At 40.0% G+C, this 22,892-nt stretch overlaps 1 protein-coding gene across 1 annotated transcript; it reads left to right on the top strand.

The window, feature by feature from the left end:
* The first annotated feature begins 222 nt into the window (after positions 1 to 222).
* On the top strand, positions 223 to 22,287 carry zgc:194930 (uncharacterized protein LOC557813 homolog). Its single transcript, XM_031289867.2, has 3 exons — positions 223 to 521; positions 15,039 to 15,091; positions 20,280 to 22,287. The coding sequence occupies exons 2-3, from the start codon at positions 15,060 to 15,062 to the stop codon at positions 20,986 to 20,988; spliced, it is 741 nt and encodes a 246-aa protein (XP_031145727.1). The 5' UTR covers positions 223 to 521; positions 15,039 to 15,059; the 3' UTR covers positions 20,989 to 22,287.
* Positions 22,288 to 22,892: the final 605 nt, after the last annotated feature.

Raw genomic sequence — 22,892 nt, 5'->3', positions numbered from 1 at the left:
TAGTGGAGTAAAAGCACGTATAGTATAAAATGGAAAATCTCATGTAAACTAATACCTCAACATTTTACTCAAGTACAGTACTTGAGTAAAATTACTTAGTTACATTTCACCATCATAAATATTGTAAATAATGTGGTTTTTGTCAGGTTTCATACGTTTTATTTTGATAGTTGTGACAGGAAACAGTTTTAGTTAACTGTGTGCAACTTGACAGTGGTCTACTAGTTTCCCAGGCTAACCAACCATCAGACGGCTGTTCAAACAGGAGACATGGGACTGTGGAATCACCGAGGGGGGTGGGGGGGGGGGGGGAGAGAGACTCTTCTCCACAACAACTCAAACCAAAGGAAGGAAGGCATATCCAGCTGAAGCTGTTCAATGGAGCCACCACCTTTTTCACCTGTATTTCTAATTTCTACTCAATAATGGACCGGAAGAGAAACAACTTAAATGACAACTGAAGATATCCGTGCATTTTTGATACCTGAGGCAAAGTGCCACACCTTCGCTTAGCGCAACAGGTAAGTTGAAACACAATTTGCTAGTGTTTATGGCTCTCTTCCTTGAAAAATAATGCTCTAAATTAACTTTAAAGAGTGTGCAAAGTGTTGTTGATGCGTTATTAAACCGCTGTGAGCACAGCTTCGACGGTTATTCACTGCAACAGGTGAACGTTGAGTAGTGATGTCAGCCATATGGCGCTTTGAATAACAAATATATACTACAATGGCGTCACGCTTATTATGTTAATTAAGATAGTTATGGGTAATGTATAATGTTAATATGGTGCCACAATAAATAAGGATGAAAAGTATAAGACTGTTTAAACTAGTTTTTGAATGTAAGGTAGTTTTTACGGACAATGGAGATGTGAGTGTACACCTGTTGCACACAATGACATATGCTATAAACACAAACTATAAACAAGTGAATAGATACGTATGTATTAGGCTACAGGTAATGTATTAACCGTAGGTATAGGCATGACCGTAAATAGAAAAAACAAACAAAAACAAGGTATCTTTTCATATTTTGTTTATTAATTTAAGTGCTTCAATACTTTTGTTTATTTTCCTGTATACAGGTCTACATGTTTCAAAACCTGTTCCTCTTTACCTGAAATACAATTCTGGTAGAGAAATACTGACTTTTTAAAACTTTTGTTAGCCTACAGATAGTGAAATTTAAAAATAAAGAATCACTGAAATCAGCCTGTAAAATACCCACCATGTGTACATTTTAAAATCTTAATTTCTTTTTCATTATTGATAGATTTCTTTATCAAAAAGTTATATTTTATCAATCAGTTAATTCATTGTTTTGCCTCTAAAATGTCTGAAAAATACCCATAATAATTTCCCAGAGCCACCTTTTGTACGACTAACATTACTGAAACCCAATTATATTAAATTGTAATATTAACATTAACATTCATCTAAAACCGGAAAAAGAAACAATTCCTCACATTCATAAAGCTGGAACCAGCAAATGTTTGCCATTTTTGCTTAAAAAGTGACTCAAACAAATACCTAATCACCAGAATAGTTGCCAAATAATGTTTGCTGATATGTTATTCAATTAATTGAGTAATTGTTTTAGCTCTTGTAAAATGTAAATGTGCATCTGTGTAAAAACTAAACAAAAAACTGCACCTCTTTGTTTCAGTATGTCACACACAGTGCTGGAAATGTGACGTACTGAAGCTGAAAGTTTCCATTATACCCTGCACACACTGCACATGCAGGCAGGTGAAGTTAATGAGTGAATGGAGGGCTGTTATTGGGGGCATTTGTTCTTTGTTTGGATGGAGTGGAGAGGTGGAGGAGGAGTGATGTGAATCAGTTAACCAGAACTCATGTACACGGCCTTGGACTTTGTTTGCACATCTAACACGTAGCCCCACTAAACTCTGGGTCAAACAGCATACAAGCTTTATGCCTGAGCCCAAACCTGTCCTGTCTGGCGTTTATCACCCTTAAACATGATGTTAACAGCTGTGTACGAGCAGCTATCATACATCGAGTGTCTCTTAAAACCCTTTCATGGTTTTCTGACCTGTGTTTTAGCTCGAGACAGGTTGGTTTTACAACATCCTGACAATGACTTACACAAGATGCTAAGTTTGGTAAATCCATTTTCTTGCCTTTAGTGACAGACTCCACCCATGTTGCAGCCTATTAGACAAAACAAGCCATTGAAAGTGTATGCAAATAATATTTGCTCATGGTCTAGTTTGCTTCGCACCAGGGCTGCTGTTACAGGAAGACTCAACATGAAACAGGATGTAAACATGAAAATAGAGCTCAATGCTATTGTATGGGTAGCGTTATTTTCAATCCATTAATAATCATATAATGTATTATACCTATTATATTTAACTTTGTTGGCCTTTGTAATTATTAGAATCAAACCTGGATAATATATTGAAAGATATCATCCTTAAAACATAGAAACAGAGTTGTTCTCACATAATGGTTGTTTGAATGTTAGGGACTGTTCGTTATTTAATTAAGGGGCCACCGGAGGAGTTTTGTGGCCTCTAACCTAAAAAGATTTGACCCTCCCCTCGTCAGTAATAATTTTCCTATGACCCTCCAAAATGATTTGAAAAACAGGCATGACCCTCCCCTTGTGTGCAAGTTTGCACTTAGCAAAGTAGTACAGATGCCACTTGATTTTTACAACCATGACATACAGGAGTTAACCTCTACATTCTCATCTTACACATCCCACTCCTCTGTTATGGTGTGGTGGCCATTTCAGTAGATTTACTCACTAACATTGTTGTGGAAACACAATAAGCATGGAAACTAAATGCACACTTCATGCATTACTGTATTACTTCAAATACTAAGTTACTCCTCTAGTAAACTAGTATTCACATGAAATAAAACAATAAAACATTGAGACCATTCAGCAAAGGACACTGGGAAATAACAAATTCAACACTGGTTGCTATGGACTTGTCACTAGGTTTCGTCATTGTATATTTTAGCACATAGGTAAAGCTGCCGAAGCTGAACATTATATTCCAAAACATATATGTTTATTTTTAAGGCAGATTTTAAATTACATTGTAACAATTTAACAATTCGCCCTTATGTAATCCAATCGCGGCACGGCTGTTTTGGAACGCAATAGACAGACGCTTAAATTCAACTAAAATCTAACGGTGAACAATCAGTGTTGGACCTACAGTCTGTTGAAATGCCTGTCCAAACTCACCATGAAACGTTAAGATGCGTTGAGAAAAAAAGATCCATATTTTGCTGTAATCCAATGACATGGAAAAAAAAGTAATCCACAGCGATCAGTAGATCCACAAAAAGGTAAATGATACGGTGTATCCAGCAAGGCCGATACGAGCGTCACATTCACCAGCCAGCTCCAAACAGGTGAACGAGGCCTCTCTACTTCACCGTTTAAACATAGTGGAATAAACGTATAAAAGTCCAAATCTACACAAAACCCGCAATCAATTAGTAAGCTGACATCACATTTATATACATGGCATTTAGGAAACCTTTTATTGCAAGGTTGGCACGGTAAGATGTCCAGACATAGTGCAACAGTAACTTTCTTTTTTTGCGTCCTGCTGCTCCCATCGTCAGCCAGGTAATATTTTTTTTACTAAAGCAGTATATGAAATCTGATGTATTACCTTCCACCATTTAGTTGTTTTGTGTTATTTAAGATATTTATAAAATATCTGGTCATGCCAGATGTAATTATTCCACTCATTTTTTAAACAATGCAAATACCCGTTTGAGCCACCAGGGGGGCAGTGCTCCTCCTGCCCCCCCCTCCCATCTCCGCATATGCGGTCAGACCCATCTGCTAGGGCGCCGAGACTGAGAGCTACATGGATAAATATGCACCAAACAAGCCACTTTGAAATTTTGCTCTTTTCATGAATAAAAAAGTTGGGTGACCCCCCCACCCAGACTAAATGTTGGATGACCCTCCCCTCAGCAAAAAATAAAAAGACATGACCCTCCCCTATTTTCCTCCGATGGTCCATTCCATAAATACCGAACGGTCCCTTAACGATCAACTTAGGGTAGTTTACTTGCTTAAAGTACAATTCAAAGCTCCTGGGTCAGGAGGATCCACAGGGCAGTGGGGTTGCTGGGTAATAAAGAGGCTGCTGGGTAATAGAGAGGAGACAGGACTTGTTTTCATCAGACTGCTGCCCAAAGCCATCTGAAAAGGATGTTTGGACACATCATATTACACAACACACGGAAACACACACACTTCGCTTCATGATATAATCTGAAATTAGAGGAGGTATTTTGACATTTCAGACACTTTTTATTGGACCAGCTGATCAATATCATGTCAATTGATTGACCTCAATAAATGCACATCGACTAGTTTAAATAGAACAACAGCAGTTGCATAAGTAGAAAGTTAAAATCAAAACAAAGCGTTCAAAAAAGAATGCTGTAGATTGATCCTTAACGAAGGCTGACTTTATATAAATTGGTCGTCATGACAACTCACCACGGATACACTTTCCTAATTACAACAGGCTTATTCAAATCAGACAGCTCTAGGTCAGCTTGTTAAGCACACATGTCCAACACTCAGATCAAAAGTCTTATATTGAATTGATTTTTCCTTTCCTTCTGTTTGATAACAGATATTTAGGAGTGTTTCTTTGAGCCGCAATTGAAAAAGTTACACATAGCGTCACTCGGATGAATAGCTTGAGCTCTTTTATGGGAAGCGTTATCAGGTGTGGAAGGTTATCTCATTTACTGTATATGCAGGTTATTAAAAGCTGGATAAAGCAGTGGGTGAGACAGCACCAATTTCTTTGTCATTACACAGACTTTAAAATTGTGTATTGACATTTCAGCTGGAATTTAAAAGCCTCAGAGCTGATAAGAGGCCTAAATCGACCGCCTTATCGAATGCTGCAGTTCTCTTTCAGCAGAGAAATGCAGAGACAGTCACACCAGTCACTGATGACTACAAGGAAATCCGGTCAAATTGCTTTTTTTTTTCTTTTTTACTTTATGTTCATGAGCACATGTATGAGATACAAGCCAGTTGCAGCTTGATAAAATGGAATTGGTAGTAGATCAGCTTTAATGTAGCACCAGGAGAAGAGAAAGATATATCACAAAAACAAGGCTGCATGTTGAGATTAAATAAAGAACCATATTATTTGTAAATTAGATGCCATTCAGAATTTATTGATCAGTAACAGTCAAAACAGATCTGATTAACCAACTGTGTGCATTTTAAATATTGATAAATCTTGTTGGTGGAAGTAGTAACGGTGTATTAGTGTAGTGTATTAGTATTACTGATCACTGATGGTAGGTGGTTCCTGTTCTTTAACATCTTATATACAGACAGGTCACAAAAAAGTTTGACTCACTACTCCAAAATGTTACTTTCTAGCTAATTTTGTGGCTCTCGTGGCCGACAGCTGAACATTGCTCACAACAGCCAGCTAAGTGACAAATGTCTCTATATTGATGAGGACGGGAGGGTTGAATTGGTCGTCCTACACACATAGAATGCCAGGCAGACACACAGCTGGCAACCTTGAAGGTGGATGCGGTTCAGACATACGCTCAGACACAGCTGCAGACTTTTGTTGGTTGCATACATTGCTTGTTGTAGGTCACCCGCCATAAATAGAAAATAAAAAAAATAACATTTTCAAATTTGTATTTATTATTATTGCTGTCTATTTGTTTTGGTACACTGCTTGTTGGAGGTCACCTGCATTTTGCCAGCTCTAGAGACCAACACACATGAAAGTGGACCTATTATGCTTTTCCGTATTTTCTGTCATATCTATAATGTTATAATGTCAGTTTATCATGTTTAACGTGGCCAAAACTTCAAATAACGAGGTAAATGTATTTCAGAGAAATCCCCGTGAGCTGAAACGTTCAGATTTCCAACTGTTCTGAACGCTCCAGTTTCAACAGTTTTTTTTACTCTCACGTCACATTTACGTTGTCAAGCTCAGTGTATGCTCAGCCATCACCGGAAAAGTGCTTCTAATTGACTTCACTGGTCTCTGTCGAAGTCTACGGTGTCGCTGTGTCCATTTCTTTCAATGCCTATGCTTCTATGGCACATAGGATTGGTCATCTGCTCCAGGCAGGAACTACTGGAGTGTTTTTAACATTGTCCTGTGTAGCTGCATGCTAACGGCAGTAAAAGATGTAATTACTCCTGAAACATTTACGGTTATGTAGTATTTGGTTTAAAAGCCTTTATCTCCGATTTTTTCTACCGACGGTAGAAAGTGCTGCTATATTCTATTAGTGTCCACTGCTAACAGTGTTGGGGAATTTACTTTTAAAAAGTAGTGTTTGCTCGTTACTCGTTACTTCTTAAAAAAGTAATCCGGTACTTTACTTAGTTACCCCCTATGGAAAGTAACTTTTTACTTTACTCGTTACTTTTACGTTACTTTTAAAAGCAGGGGTCTAGCAGAGACTCAAGTTAATTATACAAAAACTATCTTTGACCATAAAGCGATTCTCTGGTTTATCAGTGAAGTGTCTGAAATACATTGCAGATTGGATTCTCTACTCACAGAGTGACGGCTGATTCATTATGAACGAGTCCAGCACGGGTTGAATGCACATCAGCAGGTCTTCGGCATTACACGGTGTTAGTGTATACTATGTAATGTCTGTATCGACTTGTATCGGTCGCGCAGCCACGATGGTCCGTGCATTGTCATAATATATTGACACATGCAGCCTCTTTTCTGGAAATCCTTGCGTGTCCGTGCGACCGACACAAGTCCACAGCGGTCCGCTGCGTGTATGTATGAGGCCATCTCCACTGCATCCATCTGTGAGGTTGTCAGCTTTGTGTCTGCCTGGCTCAGAGCGCCGTCTAGCAAAAAGCCACGAAGCTTAAAACGCTCTCAAAAGTTAGCGTTGGCTGCTTCTCGCTTGCCATGATTACTCTGCTACCAGCCTCTGTCACGTCCCGTATGGACCTTGTGAGCGCACAGCTGAGAAGGCAGTGTCGCTGTCAAATCTGTCCCTGGGAAAGAACATGTCCGGTTATGTTTAGTATTTGGTTTAGAAACCTTTATCTGCAATTTTTGACGGTAGAAAGTGCTGCTATTTTCTATTAGTGTCCACTGCTAACAACAGTAGCTTCGTGCTATGATACATCCCAAAAATAATCCTTACAATACTGTTTTTGCTTAGAAAATAACTTGGACCACAGTGGTTGATCAGTCTGGAGATGTAACTAATACTTATTTTCATTAATGATTAATCTGCAGATTATTTTCTCAATTAATGAACTAATCATTTTGTCTATAACATGTCAGAAAATGTCAGACAAAAAATGGCCTGTTACAATTGAGCTGGAATATATGTCTTTAATGGCTTGTTTTGTCCAACCAACAGTCCAAAACATAATGACATTCAGTTCACCATGATAGAAAAAATAGAAAAGTAGCAAATTCTCACATTTGAGAAGCCAGAAATCAGTTTCTATTTGTGCCTGATGATAAATAACCTTAAACGATTATATTGAAAATCAAAATAATTGCAGATTAATTTTCTAATGACTTATCGACTAACTCTAGATTGAACTAGAGAATGGGGAATCTGTAATTGACTGAATATTGGTTCAAACTTGACCTGCAGTTTTCCTTTTATCATACCAGACATGCACATCCACTGTAGCAAAGAAAATTCCCGCTACATTGTCTTTGCAGATGTGTAAGGCTGGGTACCGAATTCAATACTTTTTAGGCACCGACCGAATTGCCTCTAAAGTATTGAGTATCGAAAAATGCCTTCAATGTCATTCAATACCCAATTTCAATACCTATTTCAATACCTAATGAGTAAATCTTATCAGCGTCAGTGATCCAATAAGCATTCAGCATGCTTCTACCAAGATTCAATAATGCTGGTGATCTGTTACACAGAGACGGCTCACATAGTAGCAGCTAAAAAATAAATAAAAAGATTTGTGCCGTAATATCTAATTTTGTAATTTATTTTTGTTTTAGAAAATTGGTATTGACAACAGTAGGAACCTGTATCGAAGTCACGCTATTGGTATCAGTACCGGTATTGAACATTTTTTGAACGATACCCAGCGCTACAGATGTGACAAATACACCGTAGATGAAGAAGAATATAAAGAACAATAAACAAAAACAACAGACAGTCAGATGGATGGCAGAACAGTTAGCCTACTTTTCCATCACCTCACCTCTCCCATGTCACCCACATTAACATGATCTCCCTTCTCACTGTACCTTCACTCACACAAAACACCAACACACACAGTCTGACCGAGTAGGTGTCAAGCTATAAATTATGAATTTATAATTTTACACACAGCTTACATAAGCACAACAGATCTATCAGGTGACCGAGCTATGTAGCGACAGCAGGCTCTTGTCTGTGAAAGACTTGTCTCCTTTGTTGAAAAGTTCACCAGAGACCCTCGAGAGAAATACTCATATCTACACTTCAGGCAACAACTCTCGGAATGTGCATTCAATTACCGTCAGTAGATAAGAGAAGATGGATTTTTGTGATCTATTAGCGAGCCTCTAACGTTATTCAAGCTCTCTGTTTTTGTCTCTTAGCCTTGTCTACCTGTATGTAGTTTTATAGTGTGCAGTGTTTATACCAGCAACTCAAACCCACAGTTATACAGAAATGGTTGTGGATAGATTTCAGTCGTCTAAGGGCACAACAAAAACAACGGGTGTCAGATATGTGACACTGAAGGAAAATTACCTTAAGGAGGTGACTGTTTGTTTGTGTTTCCAGGTGGTATGAGAGGCTAGAGATCAAATCACAAATTTTGCATGTTAAAGACGCCCTGTGTTTTCTTGCAAACCAACAAAAGTTATGTTTACATTCAGTGCTTCTTACCAAAATGCATTGTTTGGATCCTTTTGTTTACATCCATGTTTATTAGCGTGCAGTCTTCTTCTTTACTGCCTTTCTTGACGCCTTGCTGCGGTTCTTGACACTTTCCAGGAAGGAATGTGTTTGACATCAATACCCTTATTTACTTCATGGCAAAGAGTTAGATGACTACTGATACTACTCTTATGTCTGTTTGCTCAATAAGAAGCTACAGCCAGGATTTAGCTCATCCTAACTAACCATTCCTCCCCCACACAATAACTCTTGTTTTCAAACAAAACTCTTAACAGGTAACATTTATTTCAACTGGACTCTTTCCAGAGGAAGAATTATTTTAAGCCTTATCTTTCCAGATGAAATTTTCCACCCGCAGCAATCGTTCGAAAATGGCTCTGACTGCCAGTTCCGAGGGTATCTCTTGGATTTTAAAACAGTCCACTTTTAGGGGATACTCTACAGCAATCTCACTTTTATTGAACCTGTTTCTCCAAGATGAAATGTTTCAATTCCCCTGGAGAAAACTCAGAAAGCGAAAAAGCCAAGCTGCCAGTGCGAAAATATCTCTCCCCTTCAGTAATCGTCCTCCAATCTTCCCTATCATAGAAAACAGGAGCAATATATTATATATTGAATGGCACATGGAGCAGATAAAGCACTGTTATTGCCGCCCAACAATGGCCAATATCTGAATGAATGATAGTCATTTGATGCACAGATTGAATCCTTGATCTCATTATGATTTTGGAAAGTCTCCAGGAGAAGAACATGATTGGTCATTTAAATGTTGTGGTGTGAATGGGAGTCAGCTGCTGGTGGTTACTGTAAAGCCTGTAACCTCATTACTGACAGGTTTCCATGGCGCTCAGTTTCTCATGAGTCCTCTAAAATACCTAGGTACATATACATACATACATACATACATAGGTACAGTCTGCCTTCCTTAATCTTATCCAACTGAGTCATTACTCATTACTTAAGGCCGCTTTATGCTTCTGCATCGAATCGATGGCGTACCCCCGCAGACCCTTCTGCATCTACGCCGGACCCTACGCCGTAGCCTGACGTGCACCTCTCGAAAAATGTAACTACACGTCGCAGCGACGCACGTCGCAGCGACGCACGTCGCTCGGTCGTGGCTTGGTAGCGTTCCATTTCCTGGTTCTCCTTCTCCATAAACAACATGAAATCAAGGAGAGGGTTAACTTTTCCTGCTAAAGATTTCTCACCTTGGTCAGAAAACACAGGGGAGACACTTTGTTTCTCTAACTATGACTCTAGAGTCGGTACTCGCTCCAAAGCTAATCGCCATCACTCTCTCACTTCTCCTTCTGCCACACACTCCCCCCACACACACACATGCCGGCTCGACGCACACACCAGCGTACAAGTATAAACACCAGGCCAGTTACATGGCTACAGCGAAAGCTCTGCGTGGAGCCTGCGCAGAACCATAAGACGGCCTTTAGTCATGACATAATGTGTAAGGTGCCATAATTAAAATTTTAATGTAGCTCAATTGTGGTGGAAGATTTACATACTTCAGTAAAAGTACCAATTCAACCATATGTAGTTGTTTTGGATCAAAAAATAATAATACATTGAATATGTTTAGAATATGACTGTTGATCGGGCCAAGAAAGTGATTTAAAGACTTAATCTTGGGCTTTATGAAACTGTTGTGGGTTTTTCTCTATAATCGATAATGAAAAGGAATTTTAGCTGCAGTCCTATACTGAAATAAAGCAAGACCATAGCTCCAGTAGTCAGGTTCAAGACTCAGAGCCAGCTGCATTCAGCCGGGTTGGGTCTTGAAGATGCGGCCATGTTCGGATCTGACTTTTAGGACCACGGGGAACTCCTCAATACCAAAGATCAATATTAAAACACGCCACACTGGTTTTTCCACATCTCTCTGTGTATCTATAGCTATTTACTCTGTAAACACGGTGTGACAAAGCTGCAGGTAGACACACTGGAGCCAGAACATACATCAGCCTGCCTTGTTAGTCATGTTTGTCTCGTCATTTCCTTTAAGCAGAGTTCTTAGGACTTGTCTTTAACTTTTAATGCCAATGTCACTTAGTTATCAGTACAGTGACGTAACTAGCGACTAAGTCATGAGCCTGTGCTGCTTGGAGGTTGTTAGCTAAGATGGCACTGTGTCATCTCTGGCTGTGAGCTGTTTCTGCTGACCTAACACTACAATCACATTGTCAGCACTCGGGTAACCCAGAGACGGTTTTTGCCTTGCAAATTTGCAACCCAGCTCCGTGCTGATGCAAACCAGCTTTTTCCGAGCCAGTCAGCCAACCATCAGTCAGCCTGTCTGATGGTGTGTCCTCCCTAGATGTTAGAAGTCAGCCCGAACACACCACAACATGCATATGCACCTTACATTTGACAATGAAATACACATTTCTGGTGGAAAGAAATGATAACAAGTTTTTGAACTCCTGCTTCATTGCCATGTCCAGTTTAATTGAACACAACCTTGTTTTCCAGCTTCACCAAAAGCTTTTTCTATTCCCATGATTTGACACATGAGAGGGAAAGTCATGAGATTGACTGCAGGGGTAAATATTCTGGCAAAGATCATCTCGTGCCATTTTCTCTTGGACTCTTGTTGGTTTATTCTCATGTTATTTCTTTACAGTGATCTTGACAGTGTTATTAATAAACACGTTTTAGTGTTATCAGCCAAAAAGAAATAGCAGTTAATATATAACGCCTATACTTGCGTGTTGTATGTAGAACAAATAGTTTCTATGCAGATTTAATATTTTTGAGAAATATAAATTATTTTAGATGCCATATCTTAGTGCTAATGTTGGAAGTTTTTGTTTGTACAAATTTTGTAGCCTCCCTAGTTATAGCTAAGAAAGAAACAAACGCCATGCACCATTTATAGGTAGTCAGGAGGGTCTAGTTTGAACTGTGTATAGTTGTTCAGTAATGACATTCTAATTAAAATCATTATAGTTAAAGTCCTTTAAATTGAAGCATGTCTATAGCTTTCATATAACCATATTTGATCATTTTATAAAGAAAAATGTGGAGTGATATTTCTTAATTATCTTCCAGTCACAACACGTAATAATCCGTGTACTGTCACAGTGTTTTTATCTGTAATGAAAACATGGTGCCATGAAGGAAGTAAACCTATTCATACTCATAACTAATTCATGACAATTCAGTCAGAGATAGTTATGTCTAAAGGGTTTAGGACCATTTAGTGCAACAAATAGATATGCAGTCGTACTTGGCAGAGCAGGCTCTGAGCTTGAGGATGTTTCCCAAACAAATCCAAGTAGCCTGCTAGCCCATTAAAACACCCCCAAGGGTATGGAAAGCAGAAAGCAGCAGACACGTACCACTGAGATATGGAATATACATAATGCACAAGGCACGAAGCGCCACAACAAGAAAACAAGAGTAGGAGGAAGCTGGTGGCAATGGAGGAAGAAATCAGCATCAGAGGATTGAGAGTTGGAGCTTGTCAGATGATTATTGGCCTGCTTGAATGCGACTAGTAATTGTAAAAGTCAGCTGATAGTGACTTAGTCCGGCAATAATACAATGCTCCATTTATGTGATATTTCTTGGTGTCCGCTGGAAAATGACCTCCTCTCTTGCCCCCCTCTTGGAAGATAAGGTACACTTCAGCTGGGTGGGTGCTTGCCAGGGCAACAGTGTGTAAAACAGGGTCCTCTATTTGAAGCACATTGTGTTGAACCACTGGTGCTCTGAATTACACTTGTCATGATACACCCTCTTGGCTTTTTCAGAAATAGATGTGACTGTGTTGGAGGTCCCAGTGTGAAAATGCAGATGAATGTGTGGTGGCAATTGTTTCAGCTCGGTTACAGTCAAGTCCACCTCAAATCACAAGAGATTGTTTCTATGGAGGAGAACGAGAGAATAGAGGACACTCAAAGACAAGAGGATTGTACTCTGAGATTTGTTATGTGTCCGAGCTGCATCTTCAGCGACTACACCCACCTCTAGTAGGGGGGATAATTAGATGCCTTGGGATAGCAAAGTCATGCTCTGCTGCTTTTGCACAAATAATACCGCCTTTCATGTAAAAAAAAAAAAAAAAAAAAAAAAGTGTCCCGGTCATGATGGTCCTGTTCACAGCATTGGATTGATAGCCTTGTATTTCAGCTTGTAATATTATATACCTCAGCAGGCCCTCTTGACATGTGTCTGTTTTTTTTTAATGCTAACATGATGAGTACTGAACATCGAGAGTATATTTGTTGTTCCCACATGCATTTTCCATACCAATCCCCCAAGCAGAGCCCACCTGGACCTCTTAGCTCGTTCCCTCCAGGACTTTGCACAAAGATGTATGAAGTCCCACCGCATAGCTGAAGCCTGTCACATTCTTGTTACCTGGCCTTACTTTGTCTTGAAATTTTACAGGACTAATGGATACAAATGCAGAAGAAAACTAATGATTACAGGAGCTATTGCACATAGTACATATCTTTTTGGCTGGAGGGTTCCTATATTTTTCGTATTGTCAACAAATCTCAGAAAAAGGCCAAAATCAACAATTCATTTATCCTACTAACAAGTATTGGCTTTGTTGCTAAAGCTTGATTTATTTTTTCAGGCATTTGTGGTAAGGACTCAGCCTTAATGGTACGTGCTCTACGTGGTGAGCTACTGGAGCGTCCCAAGCCTGATATATCTTAATCAGATATGCAGACCTCCATCCTGATTTTAAACGACATTCAACAATGGAGCATTGAGTGCAAAAGAAAGTTACAAATAAATGTCAAAGAACATAATGCTCCTGTTCCTCAAACCATGAAAAAACCTGCTAAAAATGACGTCAGCAATATATATTTCTTCCCTGAAAGCAGTAATTATAACATTAGAATGAATGTAATGTTGTTATGATTAATTATCTATCGTTCTGTTAAAGATTAAGCTTTATTCAGTGTTGCAAAAACAGCATTACATTCCCGGGAAGTAATCATTTTAAAATCCTAGAAAAACCTTCAACCCTTCTTCCTGCTATCGTAAATACTCACTAAAGCACCAAATGTGTATTATTCCGCCGCTGAAAATAGTCCCCAACAAATGCGGTGTTACTCCTGTTTGAGCTACATTTGGTAAAAACTACAGTGCCCCGGTGTTTAAAGTAATTATTTACTACTTTTATAAAGCGAAACAATGTATTTGTGACTAGTTTTTAAATATTTATTTTACATCCTCAATAGGCAATGGGCTTGCTTAGAAGTTAAAAAGTCATAAGAGACCAACCAACACACGGTTTGTTCGTGGAATTTGTTGTCAAAAATAAACATATAGAATAACACCAGACTTATCCTTTTAAAGAAATCTAGTTCCTTATTTGCCTTTATTATTATTTGTAATGACATTAAGCTCAAACTTATTGTACTTTACCCATTCTGTTCAAAGATTCAACCAAAGGTAATGGCTGCAGGGTCAGAGAGTTAAGGTTAAGAATAGAAATGGTTCGTCCGTGTCATGGGCACACATCCTTTCTAATATTTCACAAAGAGACACTGTGTCCTCTGTCTTTGTCGCTCTCTCTTTCTCCTTTGCTCCCAGACAAACCCATTCAGGACTCAGTGATTAATTATTTACACAGGCAATGAAACGCCAAAGCCTAAAGAAACACACCACCAGGAGAGAAAAGGTCACTCCCATCCTGCAAGTAGATACATGCTCACACACACACACAACAGTGATGGATGGCAATAGCATCTTTATCGGTGCTTCAGGCAGACAGAGTTTTCATCCTCGTGTCCAAACACCGTCGAGACCAAGGGCAAAGCCAAAACTTGACTGATGAGATGGAATCTTGAGAGAACCCTCATTTAAAAACTACTCACTTGTCAGAGGTGGTGAACTGTCTGATCAATAGCAGTATCGGACACTGTCAAAGTGTGTGTGTGTGTGTGTGTGTGTGTGTGTGTGTGTGTGTGTGTGTGTGTGTGTGTGTAACTGTAACTGTAACCTTTCCTTGATTGGTGAGCTCAGACATTGAAAACGATATGTGCATGATTTTAGATTTTGTCTGTGCTGTTTAGTCGAAGGGTGTCTGTGTGATTAAAGTTTAATGTGTGATTCAACTTTAATGTCTTTGTTAATGTCCCTCCACAGCTCCACGACACAGCTGGCCAAATGGGGTGCCAATGCTGCAGGATGATAAAAAGGTGAGTCATTACTACCTCTTCTTGTTTGTTTTCGGGATCCTTCTCGTGAATGTTGTCAGGACACAATATTACAATCACTTCTTTTTCCTCGATCGGAATCTAGCCAGTTTTGGTTTTATGTTTCAAACCTGTGATATATATGACTCAGGGTTTTTTTTGTTTACCTCAAAACATGTTGAGGTGAATGGAATTTCATTTGTGGTACTTACAATGTTGAAAGAAAATCTATAAATAAAATATACTAAAAGATTCAACAGCCACATCACTTTCTAGAAACACTGTCCCTGCCATTCTGTGTAATTCACAGAACTTAGTGTCAACAGATTGCATTGATTTCTTTCTACTGAAGAAATAGTAAGTAATGTGCTTTTGTAATTTGGAACTGACCCTTTAATAATCTTGTTTTTTTGTTAATCAGTTAATTGTTTAGTCTCTAAAATGCCCCTATCCTTATAAAGTCGCCCAAATTTCTTTTTTTAACAGTTATCAGTCCGGTTCTAGAAGACCCTAAACAACAGCCACACACATTAAATACATGGCATTTGCTGTGTGAAACAACTCCTCCTTTAAATTTGGATTTCGTAGAAAGGTATTGATTTTTAATAATGTTATTGGAGATGGTTTTTATTTCAGCCTATGTGGCCCACAGCTGTTTGGTTTTTTTTTTTATTGTAGTGCCATCAACTGGTTTAAAATGTAATTTGTCCAATACTTTAGTTTATGGCAAAATACCTGCAAAACCTAACATTCCCATCAGCCTCAGCTGTACTACATGTTAGCATGCTTACAGGCTAAACTAAATTGGTGAACATGGTAAATATAACTGCTCGTCAGCATTTTAGCATTGTCACTGTAAGCATGTTAGCATGCTGAGGTTAGCATTTAGCTCAAAGTATGGCTGTAGACTGTAAAAATCTTTTCTGCCTGTCAACTACCTGATCAACCAACTAGTTCCAGTCCACCTCCTCAGTAACAACCTCTCACTGTAGAGTTACTTATCTGCAGGTCCACAGTGACAATGCAAATGTCTCCTTGCCCACATAATGATTTCTTGTCTTGTTTCATGCAGATAGTGAGAGGTCCATTTATAATATGTCTGCACTCTCAGCCTCACGTGGGCTCTTTGTGCAAACTGTGAGTCAATATGCCAATAGCCATCACCCTTGGAAACTGTATTTCTTTGCAGGTATGTCTATTCATTAAACACCTACAAGGCTCAGCATCATTATGCTTCTTGAGGTGAACACGGAGACAGCACAGGGCCGGGAAACAAGATTCTGATTACAGATTAATGAAAGGGCACGCTGTGATTCGCATACCAGAGCCGTAATCCCCCTCCACACTTTTATTTCTTTCCCATGTCAAAGACACACATGTGAATGCGAACATACACACACACACACACACACACACACACACACACACACACACACACACACACACACACACACACACACACCTCCCTAATTGTCTGGAGTGTCACATTTCTGGACTTAGTGGTGTTTGAGGTTTGGCAGGGTGGGCCTATAGGTTAATGGGTCAACAGTGCAGCCTCAGTAGGCTGACGTTGCATTTCTTTTATTTTGAAAACTGGTTAAAAAAAATTTGAATTAAAAGGTATACTGTACATATGTGGGGAAATCTGAATTGTTTTCTTACTTATTTACAAGGACTCTGGCACATGATCAGAAGTTCATTTTAGCTTTCTCCAAATACCAGGTATATTTCATTGAAATGGAAATTAAAATTTAAGGGTTCATTATGCTTCAAATTAACTAGTTTGTACAAAACGTGTGGATTGAACTCATCTAAATGCAAAAGTATTTATACCTGAGCCACTTGGCAACACTTGAAGGCAGGGCAAAGAGCCTGTCCCCCAACTAATGCAGAAGTCCCATTCTAATATTGAGTATTTTTAACAAAAGCAGATTGTACCACAAAATTACAATATTTTTTTCTGTGAAATTTTTTTTTTTAAGATTATTTTTTGGGGCTTTTCCCTTTATTCGATAGTGACAGTGATTGGACAGGAAAGGGGGAGAGAAAGAGAGGGGATGACACGCAGCAAAGGGCCGCAGGTCGGATTCGAACCCGGCCCGCTGCAAAGGACTCAGCCCACATGGGGCGCACGCTCTCACTGGGTGAGCTAGAGGCCGCCCCATAATTATTCTTTTTTAACTTGATTAGAAATAAAACATTCATAGTTACTTTGCACTTTTTAGCTTTGCCACTTTAGGGTGGAAATTTCCATTCACTTAAGAGGACAAGCTGTGCGCTCGCGATTAGGATGTTCATCACAGGTTTAATGTTGTTGGCGGCATAAAATCCATAGGTACCACTGCACCCTGCATTACATTTTAAACCAATATAATCATCTTAAATGTGTGTAGCACAAGCTCAAAGGAATCTGCTCCTGTAACATAATCACTATTTGACTTAACATGATGCAGTAAACAGCAGCTCATCTGGTGCACCATCACAGTTAAAACATATGCAAATGTTTAACAAACAAAACGCCACCAAAAGGGAATCCCGAAGGAGACGGGAAAACAGGAACTCCCCAGAATCAATCTACTCACTGTATATGCAAAAATACTCTTTTAGTGTTCAAATGTAAGCCTAACACTGGGGAGCTGCTGCTTTGTCTCTGTCTGTATGACATTTTAAGCTTGGAGAAATTTGATTTAGGTCCGATAACCACATAAACACTCACATTCAATGTACCCACAAATTTGACATGTTGTCTGCCTTTAGTGTCTGTTTTGTCTCCACCATAAAAACAAAAACAGAAAATTGCAGCAACACAGTGTGTGTGTGTGTGTGTGTGTGTGTGTGTGTGTGTGTGTGTGTGTGTGTGTGTTTTCTGAAAGCAAGCCTCAAATTTCACCTTGGCACAGCGGCGGCGCTGCCCAGGAGCAAAATAAATGGAAGACATTCATTTTCTCAGCTTTCCACTGTGAGGGGAGACAGACGGAAGGATGCAGGGTGAGAGAGAGAGAGAGAGAGAGAGAGGTGCTTAAGTCAAAGGATGAGCATGTTAGCTTGTGACTATAAATATGTGTAGGCGGGGGAGGTTATTGTGTGTCTGCTTACCAGGAGGGGATTTATAATTAAAAAAAATTATTGAATATATCAATATATCTGAAAGTTTTAAATCTTAGGACTTCTTGTTAAGGACATGCATACTGAACAGTGTGAAGTAAAAACCAAAAGGGGGGTGAGATTAAAAACAGAGCGAGCACAAAAAAGAAGAGTGAAGACAAGTTAAGACAGAAGAAGCAGGAGGTAGCGATTGAGACGATAGATGGAATAAAGCTTTAAGGAAAGCGCTCATATCAAGGAGAAGTCAAGTGTAAAGGCATAGTAGATTTGTGAGCTGCAAATACATTACAGTGATGCTGAAAGAGAGACAGGGAGGAGGTTTGTGTCGAGGCACCTGGCGAGGTGTGAGATGGAGGGAGCTCTATTGGGGTTGCAAGGCTCGGAGGGTGGAGGAAAAAACAAATAAAAGGACGAAACATGAGGCTCTCGCAGCAGGTGATGTCTGACAGCCTGTTACACTGTCCACACAATAAAGCCCACCTGCCAACACTCCTAATACCTGTCGAGGTGTGTGTGTGTGTGTGTGTGTGTGTGTGTATGTGTCATCTTGTGCTTATATGCCCTTGTAAAAAAATCCTCCAGAAAGAGGTATCAGGCAGTCATTAAAGCCTACAAGGAACTATTTAAGGTGTAGAGCTTAAATGAGCATTAATTAGTCTCAGACCTTTATTGACCTCGACCATCCTACGAGGAAATGGGACATCGACGGATCTCTTTGAAAGAGAATACAGCGGTCTGTAATTTACACAATAGAAGACTCAGCAGAAGAGTGAGCAGGGATTCAAAAGACACATCTAACATCACATTGATGCTAAATTATGTATCAGTGCTGCTTAATGTGATTGAAAATGAAAATGAAAGTGAAGAGAGTGAAAATAGCCCCTTCGCATTCAACTTTTGTCACTCATTTCAATGAGCTGAACTATGTGGCATAACTAGAGCTCATTATTTTTCGAAAAACAAAATGTTAATTTATTTGTGTTTATTATCATTGGTTGTTGTTTTTTTGTTCTTAGACAGACTCTGAACGTAATCAGCTGCCCGTTTCTCTCTATAATCAAAAGTATATATGAGCTGGTATCACAAGAAGACCATGCACTTGTAATGTATGCTGATTAGTGACTTTTCACAGCAGGAAACAGCTAATTTTGTGGTGCACATTCAATTTTATTTTATTATTTATTATTGTTATTAGGCTGAATAAGATTCTCCTTTAATTGGAAAATATGCTTGTTTATTGGGGGAAGGTTGATCATGCACAAAAATACAAAGCATGCAAGAATTGGATATCCATGGATAGTGCCGCTCAGCCAGCAATGTCAAAACAAAATGTTGTTTACAAATAATGTAAACAACACTACATGGCCCCTGAAAGGACTGTCATCTGGCGGTGCTTGTAGCCGGCTCGCAGTCACCTATTGGCGCCCGCTGGTAGCTAGCGTACCAGAGTTCTGCAGCGGCTAAATACAACCAGCAACTGCTCTTCAGATTTTATCGTTATATCACACTATACTGTTCAAGTTACAGCACTTTTTTTTAACCCTAACCCTTAAAATACTTCTATTTTAGGTAGGCTATATAATATATGGTCTATTGGTGAAGTAGCATTGATCACTTTGAGGGGTGGATACATTTTGTCCCCACCGGGGATGAAAAGAATTCAGCAGAGGCAGGGATATATAGACCAAAAAGGGGGAAATTCCACAAACAATTTGAACCAGATTTGGAGAAGATTGCAGTCAGAGGCCTGCGTACACCTCCCTGTCATCTTTTCTCCGCTCCTTCCGATAACTGTCTGCATAATATATCTGACATTCACACGAGCAGTGCAAACATTACCACAGCCACGGCAAGATGCAGTGTAAACATCAAGCACAGACGAGACAGTGACATTTAGAAAGTCTGCACAATGAGGTATCCTTGTTACCGTCAGTGTACGTGAGTGTGTGTTTTCATCGATCGGCGCGGGAACATCTGACTCCTGGAGCCCAGTCAGACGCTGATCCAGGAAGTCAAATGGGGCAGTCAAATGTAACTCTGACCCTTCCTGTCTCTGTAACAGCCTTTCCGTCTGTCTCCCTCACAGCTACATCTATGACCCCTCTGTGGCGGTGGATGTGAGGAAGACCGACTCTGCAGCCAACTCCCTCTACCAGCCCCAACACCATCCCGGCAGCGACCAGCTCCGCGGCCTCAACCAGCAGAAGCAGGGCTTCAACAACCTGGGTTACAGCAAGTCCAACGACAGCACACTGAAACTAGAGGTGGACAACAACCACGTTAACTACGTCAAGCACGCTGCCCCTGCGAAGGAGCTCCTCCGGCAGGGGAGCACACCACTTGCAGACGGAGGCCTGTACATCATACAGCCAGAGGCTCTGGGACCGAGATGGGTCAATCAGGAAAAAGGCCCGATCCAGGTGCCCATTTACCCCAACATACAAGACGAGTACGAAAACCAGAGGAGCCATGGCCAGCGGGGACGCGGCAGCGAAAGCCTGTCAGCAGATGAGATAGACGAGGGCGTGGGAGGGACGCCGGAGCCCCCGTGCGACACGGGGGACGAGGGTAGCGCCCTGTCGGTGGACGTCCACACCAGCACCACCAGCCTTTCCTCGGCCGACACCAGGGATGAGCTCACACTGCCAAAGAATCTGGATGTTTCCACCGTCGAGAGCGGGATCTCGGGGATGAAGAGCGAGGACGAGGAGGAGGTGCACAGCGTTACGGACTCAATGGTGGCCGAGGCTCTCGCTGCTTTGGAGGCCGCCACCGCCGGGGAGGACTGTGAGTGACAGACCCCTGCGCTGCCTCTCGCTTATCACCAAATAAGACCTGAATGTGACTTGATGGAGCGTTCAAACCCACTTTGTGTTTTTATCAAAGAGCATGGAACGAATGAAGGAAAACTCTCCCTACAAAAATAAATAGAGATTTATTTTTTGAACTCAAAATCTTGGATATTTTTTTATTGTGGTTATACTGACAGAAGATAATGTCCGCCTTGTGAATGAGGCAACTTTTCCAATACCACAAATGAATGGATGTGTAGACTGCAGCCATATCAGCCTGTTTTGAATCAAGTGTATTTAACACTCCACAGTCCTAATGAGCCTGTGTGCTCACTCACTGCTTTGCCATGTTCATACTGCCCTTGTTAGAAATTAGAAAAAAAAACAACATGTTGCCTCGATCACATTTTGGCTCATTTTTGGAGCACAGCTTTGAGAATTGCTAGCATAGAGTCAATATTTCCTTTGTAAACAGTCTTTGCCATAGCTTGCTTACTCTTCAGGAACCTCGCCCTCGTTTCACTGAGCAGGCGAAAGACTAAAGGTCATTTTTTATACCTATTGTTTTGTCTCTATCTTTTGTTATTTATATCTTCACTTGTCATCCTTTTTAGATTTTTTTGTGAGAAGAAAGTGGAAGTTGTTGGAGAGAGGACAAGGAAGCGGTTCTTATTTATAACTTACTGTGTCATCATTGATTTCATCAATATTGTATCTACTTGGAAATTTAGAAAAATTAGTTTACACACTGTTCTTACATCATCAGACACATGAACACTGACAACTCTCTTCTTTATTTTGTCAATCAAAAAAATTTAACTTGTTGCACAACATTATAGTGTGAGACCATATCAGAAGATCTATTCACATTTAAAATCTTCTGCAGGTTACCAAAGCGTGAAATAGAAAATAGCCACCTGTACATTTCACTCACTTCGCCTTAGTTTTTCAACTTTAGCTGAACATTGAATTACTGAATTACTGGTGAATAAACCACAAAGGGTCCATCAATTCACCCTACTAGCTCTGTTTTTTTTTATATTTTATAAGTCAGGCTTTGTGTTTTTAGTCTGGCCAGTGACATTAGTTCAATCCGAAGCTCGCATATGTGCCTAATAATGAACTAACTGAGGCTAGATGGTGCAGAGGAAAGAGTGTGAAGAGTATGTTAAAGCTTAATGAGCTGTTGTGAATAATGATGTTATTTTCTTTCACCGCATCTCACCTTTTCACTCATTGTTTGCCTGCCAAATAATTTCTACTTATTATATATGTATTGTAAAATAAAAGAATGTACTTTGGCCTGTGAGGTACTTTGTGTAGCATACGTATGGTTGAAAATGTGAGAGAATAGATATTATGGATATACAGAAGAAATAGTGACTGGTATTAGCCAGGCAGCTAACGCTAGGCCTGGAGGAGGATACGCTACTACTTTTTCCCTTTTTGTCTTCATTGGAGACCTGAAGATTGGTTTTGATGTTGCTGTACTTTTCTTTGGGTCTAATTAGTAAATCTCCGGTAATTTTCTCTGTTAGCCTAGTAAGCTAGTGGTTAGCCAGACTGTAAATCGTTTTAGCTTTTTATCATAGACTGCATAAAGTAATGGACAAAGCTTCTGGGTCTGAAAAGTGAAACCAATGTGGGAGTGGCTTAAACCTGCATTCTATCTCATTTTCAGCAGGGGTTGACCCCACTGGCTCCAAAAAAATGAAAATCGGCAACTTTCCCTCGTTATCGTTTAGCGCAGCGCTATTAAAACCATAGACAACACTGGCTTGGCCTTATCATCCTTCCCAGCTCCGCCCTCTCGTCTGAAAATCGTCATGTCTGGTTTCAAACAACCAAGATGATGAGGCTTCAAAACAGTAGTCCACAAACCAATGGGGGACGTCACTGCTGCTACA

This window comes from Sander lucioperca, chromosome 17, assembly GCF_008315115.2.
Source record: "Sander lucioperca isolate FBNREF2018 chromosome 17, SLUC_FBN_1.2, whole genome shotgun sequence".
Taxonomy (NCBI): domain Eukaryota; kingdom Metazoa; phylum Chordata; class Actinopteri; order Perciformes; family Percidae; genus Sander; species Sander lucioperca.
The sequence above is the reverse complement of the archived record's forward strand: the minus strand, read 5'-3'. Positions and strand labels throughout refer to the sequence as shown.

What these genes read in the sequence shown, in the direction of transcription:
- zgc:194930 (XM_031289867.2), top strand. Translation starts at nt 15,060, where the DNA reads ATGGGGTGCCAATGCTGCAGGATGATAAAAAG. An exon ending in TGCTGCAGGATGATAAAAAG is followed by an intron (nt 15,092 to 20,279) that starts GTGAGTCATTAC and finishes TCTCCCTCACAG; the next exon opens with CTACATCTATGACCCCTCTG.